The 13,073-nt window shown below is 39.2% G+C and overlaps 1 protein-coding gene across 1 annotated transcript in view; it reads left to right on the top strand.

Annotated features, from left to right (window-relative positions):
* The first annotated feature begins 2,555 nt into the window (after positions 1 to 2,555).
* SPZ1 (spermatogenic leucine zipper 1) overlaps positions 2,556 to 13,073 on the top strand; it is a 14,051-nt gene continuing 3,533 nt past the window's right edge. Inside the window, exons 1-2 of the mRNA XM_081825588.1 lie at positions 2,556 to 2,741; positions 9,891 to 9,984. Coding sequence (XP_081681714.1) covers positions 2,556 to 2,741; positions 9,891 to 9,984 — 280 coding nt within the window. The remainder of the gene's footprint in view (positions 2,742 to 9,890; positions 9,985 to 13,073) is intronic.

Below are 13,073 nucleotides of genomic sequence, written 5' to 3'. Positions count from 1 at the left end.
AAGGAGCCCGATGTGGGACTCGATCCCAGGACCCTGGGATCACAACCCGAGCCGAAGGCAGCCGCTTAACCAACTGAGCCACCCAGGCGTCCCGGAAATGAAATTTCTAATGGCTCCAAGATTGGGAGAAGCTGTTGAAGGGTAAACCCCCCCGGGGGATGCTCTTGTGCATTGTAAGTCATGTTAAAGGGTTGGGACTTTAGTCTATTATATTACTATCATATGTTGAATCCTTACTACATGTCAGACAGTGTAATAAAACCTTTAGGATTTTCTCACTTGATCCTCATGAATATCCTATGAGCTAAGAACTAATGTGATTTCATTTTATAGATGAGAAAATTGAGTCACAGAGTGAATAAGTAATTTGACCAAGGACCCAGAGCTAGTATATAGTAAAGTTGACATAGGATCTCATGTCAACTTGAGTCTCAAGCCTGAACTCTTACCCTCCACTCTTCTGCATTTTTTAATGATCCCTATGACTGAGTGTAATGGAGGATATAGAGAGGAAGGAAACCCATTAGAGAAAGGGGTTAAAGGGAGAGATGATGGTAATGGGACCTTGGTAAATGAGAAGGCGATTGAGAAGAAAGAGATGGAAGATTGAGAGAGATTTAGGAAGTGGAATGGTTGCGATTTGGTATTTGATTGAATCCAAAGAAGGAGGGAGAGAGAAAGAGAGGAGTCAAAGATTATTTCCAGATTGCTGGTTCATGAAGCTCTGTGGGTACCATTTAAGGAGACGAGAAACCAAACAGGAAGGGCAGTTTGGGGCTTAGGAAGAAGAAGGTGAGTGGTTTTGGATTAAGAATGGCAGAATAAGGACCTCTGAAAATCCACTCTTTTATGTAAGCAACAAGATTACTTGCAAAGAATTGCCAAACTCTGAAAGTTAACCAAAGGCTTGTGAGAACCCAAAGAGCATTCATTCAAGGAAAACAACTGAATCTTTTTTTTTACTTTTTAAATTTTTATTTTAACTCCAATTAGTTAACATAAAGTGGTATATTAGTTTCGGGTGTACAATATAGTGATTCAACAATTCCACATATTACCCAGTGCTCATCATGATATGTGCACTCCTTAATCCCCATCACCTATTTAACTTATCCCCCACCACCCTCCCCTATGGTAACCATCAGTTTGTTCTCCATAATTAAGAATCTGTTTCTTGAGTTGTCTCTCTCTCTCTCTTTTGCTCCCTTTGTTCGTTTGTTTTATTTCTTAAATTCCACATGTGAGTGAAATCAAATGCTATTTGTCTTTCTCTGATTCATTTTGTTTATCATTATGCTCTCTAGCTCTACCCATATTGTTGCAAATGGCAAGATTTCATTCTTTTTTGTGGCTGGATAATATTTCATTGGATATACAAACACCACACCTTCTTTATCCATTCATTACTCAATGGACACTTGGGCTGCTCCCATATCTTGGCTATTGTAAATAATGCTGCTATAAACATAGGGATGCGTGCATCCCTTTGAATGAGTGTTTTTGTATTCTTTGGGTAAATACCCAGAAGTACAATCACCGGATCATAGGGTAATTTTATTTTTAATTTTTTGAGGAACCTCCATACTGTTTTCCCCAGTGGCTGCACCAGTGTGCAGGAATGTTCCAGTTCTCCACATCCTCACCAACATCTGTTGTTTCTTGTGTTGTTGACTTTAGCCATTCTGACAGGTGTGAGGTGATAGCTCATTGTAGTTTTGATTTGCATTTCCCGGATGGTAAATGATGATGAACATCTTTTCATGTGTCTGTTGGCCATCTGTGTGTCTTCTTTGGAGAAATATCTGTTCATGTCTTCTGTCAATTTTTAAATTGGATGATTTTGGTTTTTGGATGTTGAGTTTTATAAGTTCTTTATAGATTTGGATACTAACCCTTTACCAGATTTGTCATTTGCAAATATCTTCTCCCATTCTGTAGGTTACCTTTTAGTTTTGTTGATTGTTTCCTTGGCTGTGCAGAAGCTTTTTATTTTGATGTAGTCCCAGTAGTTTATTTTTGCTTTTGCTTACCCTGCGTCAGGAGACATATGTAGAAAGAAGTTGCTATGGCTGATGTCAAAAAAGTTACTGCCTGTGTTCTCTTCTAGGGTTTTTATGGCTTCAGGTCTCACATTTAGGCCATAAGCCATTTTGAATTTACTTTTGTGTATGGTGTAGGAAAGTGGTCCAGGGCGTACCTGGCTGGCTCAGTCAGTGGACCATGGGACTCTTGATCTCGGGGTTGTGAATTTGAGCCTCATGTTGGGTACAGAGATTACTTTACAAGGCAATCCCTTTCATGAAGATGGCACTGAAGGCAAAGAAGGAAGCCCCTGCCCCTCCCAAAGCCAAAGCCAAAGAAAAGGCTTTGAAGGCAAAGAAAGCGGTGCTGAAAGACATCCAAAGTCACAAAAAAAAGATCCACACGTCACCTACATCCTGATGACCGAAGACATTACGTCTCCAAAGGCAGCCCAAATATCCTCGAAAGAGCGCCCCCAGAAGAAACAAGCTTGATCACTATGCCATCGTCAGGTTCTGACTACTGAGTCAGCCATGAAGACAATAGAAGACAACAACACACTTGTGTTCGTTGTGGATGTCAAGGCCAACAAGCACCAGATCAAGCAGGCTGTGAAGACGCTCTACGATTTTGATGTGGCCAAGGTCAACACCTTGATCAGGCCTGATGGAGAGAAGAAGGCATATATTCAACTGGTTCCTGACTATGATGCTTTGGATGTTGCCAACAAAATTAGGATCATCTAAACTGAGTCCAGCTGGCTAAATCTCTATAAATTTTTTCACCAAAACAAAACCAAACCAATCAAAAAAAACAAGGAAGTGGTCCAGTTTCTTTCTTTTGCGTGTGGTTGTCCAGTTTCCCCAACACCATTTGTTGAAGAAACATTCTTTTTCCCATTGGATATTCCTTCCTGCTTTGCCAAAGATTAATTGACCATATAGTTGTGGGTTTATTTCTGGGTTTTCAAGAAAAATAACTCAGGGTCCCTGGGTGGCTCAATTGGTTAATCATCTGACTCTTGATTTTGGCTCAGGTCATGATCTCAGGGTTGTGGGATGGAGCCCCGTACCAGGCTCTGTGCTCAGCATGGAGTCTGCTTGTCCCTCTCCCTCTGCTCCTCCCCCTGCTCTTTCTCTCTCTCTAAAATAAATAAATAAATAAAATCTTCAAAAAAAAAGAAAAGAAAACAACTGAATCTTAGTAAGAACAGTGAGATTTGTGATGTGTTAAGTTGCTCCACTCTCATTCTCCACTCACCAGCTCTGGAATAGCCTCACAGCTTGAGTAGCTATGAAAACCAGTAACCTAGCAACCACCATAGGGGGCAGAATAGGTTTGGAGCTCCCAAAAAAGCCCTAGCCCCAATAGAATTGCCACTATTTTAATTTTTATTTTTATTTTAGAATTGCCACTATATGATCTATCTTGAAGTTCCCAAAATGCCCCATTCTCAATACTTGTCTTTGCTTCACCTAAGAGCTCACAGTGTGAAAACAGCCCTATCCCCAAGGCATTTATCATAAAACAATTAGCAGTGATTGTTTGATATTGCAGCTGCCTGAGGTGGCTATACCAGCTGAAGCTAATGAGAAGCTGACCAAGAAATTTAAATGGAAAAACTGGAGAATGAGATATTCAAAGGTGGCTTTGAAAAGATAAGGCATATTCCTGGGAATCTAGAAAACCATGCACATAGAAAGGCCTGAGTAAGCCACAAGAATGAAGCAGAAAATCAGAGAAGTTGTGGCCATGGAGGAACAAAAAGGAAAATAAAGTCACAATTCACTGAATGCTTATTGAGTGCCAGCCAGATGCTGTGCTCATTGCTTACAATATCCTGTCTCATGGGCACATATAATTACAATCCCCACGGAGCAGTTGAGGAAACTGGGGCTTTATGAGATTAGGTCTAGTAAGTGGCTAAGCCAAGTTTTGAACTCAGGCTGTCTGACTTCAATGTTTGTTCTAGGTCTGGATGTCTAGAATGGCCAAGAGTATAAAATGCTGCTGAGGGGACTAGTCAGTAAAGATGTAAACTTGTCTTTCAGATTTCTCAGCAAGGGGGTCTTTGAGGAACTTCTTGAAGTTCTGGAGCAAGAAGGCAGATAGATTCTAGTGGTTTGAAGAGGGAGCAGGAATAAGGAAATGGACGTGGTGTTCAGCTGTTTGCTTGGAAAGAGAAGGGAGGTAGGACCTTAGCTGGAAGATTGGTGAAGATGCAATGTTCTTTCTTATTTTTTGGAGATTCAGCATATGTACCTAGTACAGTGTAGCCAGCAAAAACCCTGTCTTTCAGGGGGTAAAAGTCCTGGCATCCTCGGCCCAGAGGAGATAAGGAAGAAAGGAGGGTGAGGATGTTAGGCCTGATAGGCAAGAGAAATGAAATCTGACATTTAGAGACAAGCTACTTGGGTTCTTCTTAACCTTATCCTCCAATCGATTTCATTGCTTGCCCTTTTTACTTTAGAGATAGAACCTTGTCTTTAGAAATTAAGAAACAAGGCAGAATTGATGACCAAAAAACATCATAGTGAAGGAAGATTAATTATTTACATCATTCAAGTGCTCTGCAATTCTTTAAATGCAGTTACATCATCATTAGTCTTATTAATTACCATAAAAGCTTGCCAATGTTAGGTTTATAGCATGTCATCTTGATGATCTCTCTGTCTTCAGAGCATCCTAGGGATCCTTAGACACTATGCAGGAGTTGGAAACTGCTTGGTCTTACTGAGCAAGCAGTGAGTTCTAACTGAAAATCAGGATGAAGAAGTCTAGAGACTTAATGTACAAGCATGATGACTATACTTAATAATACTGTATTGAACCCTGAAAATATACTAGGAGAATACATTCCGGGTGCACTAATCATGCACACAAAATGCTAACTATATTAGCTTGACTAGTAATAATTTCATAGTAATAATTTCATTAGGTATATATATCAAATCATGTTGTACACCTTAAATATATACAATTTTTTATTTAAAAATACATAAATAAATGAAAAATAAACAAATCTATTCATTTAAAAGAAAAAAAAACAGAAGAAGGACACTACTGGTTCTCAAACTTGGCTGCACATGGAAATGCGGAGCTTTTTTTTTTTTTTAAGATTTTTTTATTTATTTGAGAGAGAGAGAATGAGAGACAGAGAGCATGAGAGGGAGGAGGGTCAGAGGGAGAAGCAGACTCCCCGCTGAGCTGGGAGCCCGATGTGGGACTCGATTCCGGGACTCCAGGATCATGACCTGAGCCGAAGGCAGTCGCTTAACCAACTGAGCCACCCAGGTGCCCCGGAAATGCAGAGCTTTAAAAACTATTGATGTCTGGGTTCCAATCTACAGACTGTATTCAAATTTAATTGTCCCAATAATGACTTTCAAAGGTAATTTTTTTAAAAATTAAGAATCATGTGTTGCATTTAGTTGTCATACTTTTTTGATGCCCTTTGAACAGGTCCTCAGTCTTTCTTTGCTTTTATGATCTTACATTTCTGAAGAGTAAGTCCAGTTACTTCATAGAATGTCCCACAATTTTTGTTTTTCTGATGTTTTCTCATGTTTAGTTTCAGATGATGCGTTTTTGGCCATGAATACTACAAAAGTGATGTTGTGTCTTTCTCAGTCCATCCTGGAGGGGTAGAAAATTTTATTTGTCCCATTACTGGTGATGCTAATTTTAATCACTTGGTTAGAGTGGTGGCTGCCTGGTTTCTCCACTGTAAAGTTACTCTTTTTTTTTTTTTTTAAAGATTTTATTTATTTGACAGAGAGAGCACAAGCAGACGGAGAGAGAGGGAGAAGCAGGTTCCCTGCTGAGCAAGGAGCCTGATGTGGGACTCGATCCCAGGACCCTGGGATCATGACCTGGGCCAAAGGCAGCTGCTTAACCAACTGAGCCACCCAGGCGTCCCCACTGTAAAGTTACTCTTTGTCCTCTTGCTATTAACAACTATCTTTGGAAAGATGCTTGGAGATTATGTCAATATTAGGTTTCTCATCAAATTTTCACCCATTGGTTTTAATCGTACATTGATGATCTTTGGTTGAAACAATTGTTATTACGGTGGTTGCTAAATGGTGATTTTCTAATCCCATCATTACTTTTGCATTTACAGTTGCCATTCTATCATAAGGAAGAGTTTGTTCTTTACTTACACTTATCTATTATACCACTTATCTATCATCTATATGTATTTGTATGGACTCATGGATTCTTATTTTAGTCTATTGGTCATTTCTGTTAATGCCATTATTTATGTTGCATTCAACATCCCATATTTGACAGTGGGAACTCCTTCAAGCTAGCTCTGTGTCCTTTTGACATCTATTCTACACCTTTCGATTACACAGGGCTGACATGAAGACAAATATCAAGCAACACAAAAACTTCACTTTCTCTTTTTTTTTTATTTTTATTTTTTATTAATGTGACACAGAGAGAGAGATAGAGAGGGAATATGAGCAGGGGAGAGAGGCAGAGGGAGAGGGAGAAGCAAACTCTTCGCTGAGGCAGGAGCCTGATATGGGGCTCGATCCCAGGACCGAGATCATGCCCTGAGCTGAAGGCAGACACTTAACCATCTGAGCCACCCAGGTGCCCCTTCACTTTCATAATTAATTGAAATCACACTCTACCATATATCTCAATGTTACCAAGTAAGGAATTCGACTAACTTCTAAAAAATAACCTTTTTTATTTATTTATTTATTTTTTAAGATTTTATTTATTTGACAGAGAGAGAGACAGCCAGAGAGGAAACACAAGCAGGGGGAGCGGGAGAGGGAGAAGCAGGCTTCCCACTGAGCAGGGAGCCCCATGTGGGGCTCGATCCCAGGACCCTGGGATCATGACCTGAGCCGAAGGCAGACGCTTAATGACTGAGCCACGCAAGTGCCCCAACCTTTTTTATTTTTAAATGAAATTTTAGATTTAGAGAAAAGTTGCTGGAAGCCTGGGTGGCTCAGTCAGTTAAGTGTCTGACTCTTGATTTCGGCTCAGCTCATGATCTCAAGGTTGTGAGATTGAGTCCTGTGTTGGGCTCTGCCCTGGGTGTGGACCCTGCTTAAGATTTTCTCCCTCTATCTCTGCCCCTCCTCACCCGCTCTGTCTCTCTCTCTAAAAAAAGAAAGAAAAAGAAAAAAAGAAAAGTTGCGAAGATAGCTGGGAGAGTTCCTATATATCCCTCATCCGGTTTCCTCTATTGTTAACATCTTATGTTACTATGGCACATTTGCCACAACTGAAAAACCAACAATGGTGCATCACTGTTAACTAAACTTACCATTTCATTTGATCTCACCATTTTCCCTTCGATGTCCTTCTTCTTTCCAGAGTCACATTCAGAATACTACATTATATTTAGTTACCATGTCTCTTTAGTCCACTCTGGTCTGTGCTAGTTTCTCAGATTTCCCTTGCTTTTTATGACTGTGATAGTTTTGAAGAACTGGTCAGGTGTTTTTTTTTTTTTTTTTAAAGATTTTATTTATTTATTTGAGAGAGAGAATGAGATAGAGAGAGCATGAGAGGGGGGAGGGCCAGAGGGAGAAGCAGACTCCCTGCCGAGCAGGGAGCCCGATGCGGGACTCGATCCCGGGACTCCAGGATCATGACCTGAGCCGAAGGCAGTCGCTTAACCAACTGAGCCACCCAGGCGCCCTGGTCAGGTGTTTTGTGAATGTGTCTCAATTTGTTTTTTGTCTAATGTTTCCTCGTGGTTAGACTAGGGAAAATGGGTTTGGAGGAGGAAGACCATAGAGATGAAGGTCTGTTCTCATTACATCAGGGATACATGCTATTGTCATGGCTCAGCACTGATGGTAACAGCCCAGATAGTGTTTGTCAGGTTTCTCCAAAGTAAAGTTACTTTTATTCCCCCTTCCCATACTCTACTTTGTGGAGGCAAGTCATTAAGCATTTCACAATCTGAATTTCATCCCTTGTGTTCTTTGACCTCCTGGTTGATTTTTAAAACTTTTTCATACTTTATAGTTTACTTTTTCTGCTATAGGTTCTATGGGTTTGGACAAACCCATACAGTCATATATCTATTCCCATACAGTTTAATTCCATTACCCTAAAGAATACCCTGAGCTTTCCCCAGTTAACCCCTTCTTCTAATCTCTGGAATCCACTGATCTGTTATCTACCCCACAGTTTTGCCTTTTCCATCTTGTCTTATGAACAGAATGAACAGAAGATGCAGTCTTTCCAGACTGTTTTTTTTTCTTTTATCAATTAATAAAATACATTTAAGATTCATCCATGTTGGGGCACCTGGGTGGCTCAGTCGTTAAGCGTCTGCCTTCGGCTCAGGTCATGATCCCAGGGTCCTGGGATCGAGCCCCGCATTGGGCTCCCTGCTCAGCGGGAAGCCTGCTTCTCCCTCTCCCACTCCCCCTGCTTGTGTTCCCTCTCTCGCTGTCTCTCTCTCTGTCAAATAAAATCTTAAAAAAAAAAAAGATTCATCCATGTTGTTGTGTGGATGAATAGTGTGCTCCTTTTTTTCTTGCTGAATAATTTTCCATCATGTATACCACCGTTTATGCATTCACCCATTCAAGGACATTTTGGTTGCTTCCAATTTTGGGTGATTATGAATAAAGATGCTATAAACATTCATATGAGGTTTTTGTGTAGACATAAATTTCAGATCAGTTGGGTAAACACCTAGGAGCATGATTGCTGTGTCATTTTGCAATTTGTCTTCCCTAATGACAAATGATGTTGAGCATCTTTTTATATCCATGTCTTATCTGCCATCCTTATTTTCTTCTTTGCTAAAATGTTCTGTTCAGATATTTTATCCAGTTTTTAAATTGGGTTGTTTCCTTATTACTGAGTTTTTAAGTGTGTGTGTGTGTGTATTTATATTCTGGATATAGGTCTTTCACTGCATACGTGATTTACAAATATTTTCCTCCCAGTCTATGGCTTGTCATTTTATTCACCTCACAGTGTCTTTCACTGAATGAAAAGTTTTAATTTTCAGAAATTCCAATTCATCAAACTTTAATTTCATGCATTATGCTTTTGGTATTGTATCTAAAAACTCATCACCAAATGTAGGGTACACAGATTTTCTGTTTTCTTCTAGAAATTTTAGTTTTTACATTTAAGTATATGATCCATTTAGAGTTAAATTTTTTTAAGTTTTTATTTAAATTCCAGTTAATTAACATACAGTGTGATATTTGTTTCAGGTATACAACATAGTGATTTGGCATTTCCATATAATACCCAGTGTTCATCACAACGAGTGCATTCCTTAATCCCAAAGAGGTAAATTTTTTTTTATAAGATGTCAGGTACGTGTCAAAGTTTATTGTTTTTTGCACATGGATATCCACTCTGTCCAGCACCATTTGTTGAATTGTCTTTGTATCTTTGATACAAATCAGTTGGTTGGATTTGTGTGGGTCTACTTCAGTGCTCTCTATTGTGTTCCATTGATCTATGTGTCTATCCCTTCACCAATACCACACTGTCTTGATTACTATATCTGTAGAGTAAGTCTTAAAATCGGGTCATGTGATGGAGCACATGGGTGGCTCAGTTGGTTAAGCATCTGTCTTTGGCTGAGGTCATGATCCTGGAGTCCTGGGATCGAGGCCCACATCGAGTCCCATATCTAGCCTCCTGCTCAGCGGGGAGCCTGCTTCTCCCTCTGCCTGCCCCCCCCACTTGTGCACACACTCTCTCTCTCTTCTCTCAAATAAATAAATACAATCTTTTAAAAAAAATCAGGTCATGTGAGTCTTCCTGCTATGTTTTTCTTTATCATGATTGTTTTGGCTAGTCTGGATTCCTTGAATTTCCATATGAATTTTAGGATCCGCTTGTCAATTTTTGCCAAACAGGGAGCTGGGAGTTTGAAAGAGATTGTGTTGACTCTGCAGATCAATTTGGGAAGTATTGCTGTCTTAACAACTTCAAGTCTTCAAATGCATGAACGTGAGATGTTTTTCTGTTTGGATCTTCTTTAATTTCTTTCAATAATACTTTGTAGTTTTCAGAATGTAAGTTTTGCACTTTTTTGTTGTTGTTATTTCTATATATAGCCAAATCTTGTCCTTTGCAGTAATGTTCTATAAAGTCACTGTCAACATTGAATTAGGTATTGCTTCTGAGGGAAATACAAGGTTAGATTCTTGCGAGTTTCTGATCACATTTTTGCCCATCTGAAATGCCATTATTGTTACATAGGTTTGTTTGCCAACATCTTGTAAAACAAACCAGTCTCAACAGCTTTGAACACCTGCTTTTCCACATAACCCCTTTCTCATGTAATACTTAGCAGATATTTCAAAATTCTTCCACAGCCTCCTGATCTGCTGAACCTGCCTCCCCTGCACGTTTAACTCTAATCCCAAGTCTCATCATAACTAGCTGTAACTCTGGGCAAGACACTTAGAATCACCACTCTTAAATTCTGGGAAAAAAAAAAAGACTGGATGAGACTATCTCTGCAATATCACTAATTCTGAGTTGGACATTAAAAAAACAAACAAAAAAACCTCCAGCAACTTCTGTAATGTTGAAAGCCAACAGCACCACCTGGTGGTCTAAGAAAAGAGGCCGTACAGAGGAACAAGGCTACTTAGACCGGTCCAGTTATATCTATATTTTGCTTGTTTGAATAAAAACTTCACACTTTCAGACATTTTTTCTTCTAACTGGCTACATATAAATACACAACTACATACAAAAACAATCATACAAGTCATGTTTAAAATCACACCCTGCCTAGATTCCCTTGTGAAGATAAAGATTCTTAAATAGTCAGAATTAATCAGCTATTGCTTTGGTTTCAAAACAAAATGCAACTACTGAATTAGAACAATTATACAAAATAAAAATATACTTCATTATACCAAAAAAATTTCATCAAATTAAAATTATTCTTATATATTTGAGCAAGAAAATAAATTACAGTGTTCAATTATAACCCCCAAAATAAAATAAATATCTGTGAGTCCACACATATATAAACACATATTTGAATGAATGAATGAATAAGTAAATACAGGAAAAGAGACAGCTCTTCTTTACAAAATAATTCCAATCAACACATATAAAAGGAATGACAGAAATAGAAAATCACCATTAGGGGGCGCCTGGGTGGCTCAGTCGTTAAGCGTCTGCCTTCGGCTCAGGTCGTGATCCCGGGGTCCTGGGATCGAGCCCCGCATCGGGCTCCCTGCTTGGTGGGAAGCCTGCTTCTCCCTCTCCCGCTCCCCCTGCTTGTGTTCCCTCTCTGTCAAATAAACAAATAAAATCTTTAAAAAAAAAAGAAAAGAAAATCACCATTAGATCACCACTGTAATAATTGTTGCAGGAAAAATCCACCTCTGTACACTAAAATTATGCTGTAAGGCAAAAGTTTAAGAAACAGAATACTTTTATAGTGTCAAAATATCTCTCTGTGATGTTTGTTAATTATGAAGGGAAAGAGTAACTTTACAGTGGATAAATCCAGCAGATACCAGATACCACTTAATAAAGTGACCAAGGTTAACATTGCCAGCAGTAAGACCTATTGACATCATGTACACTGTGATATAATTTATGCTTTTGTTAAGGCAAACTGGTTTTATTTTTCTGTATTGATCATTGTAACCATTTTTTTAAAAGATTTTATTTATTTATTCGTGAGAGAGAGAGAGAGAAGCAGAGGGAGAAGCAGACTCCCTGCAGAGCAGGGAGCCCGACTTGTAACTCGATCCCAGCATCCTGGGATCATGACCTGAACCGAAGGCAGATGCTTAACTGACTGAGCCACCCAGGAGCCCCAAGGCAAACTGGTTTTAAAGAGAGAGAAAATTCTATACAAGTTTTCTTCTAATATTTTAGGAACAGCTTTTTGCATTTTTAAAACATTTTTATTTTATTTTATTTTAATTCCAATAGAGTTAACATACATGTAATATTAGTTTCAGGGGTACAATACAGTGATTCAACATTCCATACAACACCCAGTGCTCATCACATCAAGTGTACTCTTTAATCTTCATCACCTGTTTCACCCATGCCCCCACTCACCTCCCCTCTGGTAACAGTTTGTTCTTATAGTTAAGAGTCTGTTTCTTGGCTTGTCTCTCTCTCTCTCTTATTTTTTTCCCCTTGCTCATTTGTTTTATTTCTTAAATTCCACATATAAGTGAAATCATACGGTATTTGTCTTTCTCTGACTCATTTTAGCATTTCTTTTTTATAAGTCATTAAGCTATTGGAAACTTAGTGGACAGCAATTGTAAGACAATCTAAATCTGTTTAATTTTCATAGTTACCCACTGAGAATATGGGTCAATAAAAAAAAAAAAAGAAGCTGCTCTGGATATCTTCTTTTTTTTTTTTTAAGATTTTATTTATTTGTTTGGGGGGGGAAAGGGAGGGAGAGAGAGAGCACAAGCTGGGGGCAGAGGGAGAGGGAGAAGCAGGCTCCCCATTGAGCAAGGAGCCCTACAAGGGGGGGCTGGGGGGGGGCAAGGGGAGGTGTGGGGGAATGTGCAGGGAGGGGGGCTCAATCCCAGGACCCTGACCTTGGGGCTGAATCCCAGGACCCTGGGATCATGACCTGAGCCAAAGGCAGACACTTAACCAACTGAACCACCCAGGTGTCCCACTCCAGATATCTTTCAGCATCTATAGTAAACTCAAATTTCAGTAAAACTAACAGAAATATTATTTGAAATTCATTATACTTGTAAGGAGGAAGGAAATATTTAAATCCTCTTTTGATGAAAAAAAAAATCTCGGTATCTTGAACAAGCCATCTTTAAACCAGTTTCCATAAAAATTAAAAACAAAGGTAATATCAGATTTATTTATTTATTTATTTTTTTAATATATATGTATTACTACAATTAGCTAATATATATATATAATTTTAAATATTTTATTTATTTGACAGAGAGAGACACAGCGAGAGAGGGAACACAAGCAGGGGGAGTGGGAGAGGGAGAAGCAGGCTCTCCGTGGAGCAGGGAGCCCTATGTGGGGCTCGATCCCAGGACCCTGGGATCATGACCTGAGCCGAAGGC

Source organism: Leptonychotes weddellii, chromosome 7 (assembly GCF_054177405.1).
Source record: "Leptonychotes weddellii isolate Sample4059 chromosome 7, ASM5417740v2, whole genome shotgun sequence".
Lineage (NCBI taxonomy): Eukaryota > Metazoa > Chordata > Mammalia > Carnivora > Phocidae > Leptonychotes > Leptonychotes weddellii.
This window is presented reverse-complemented; position numbering and strand designations above follow the sequence as displayed.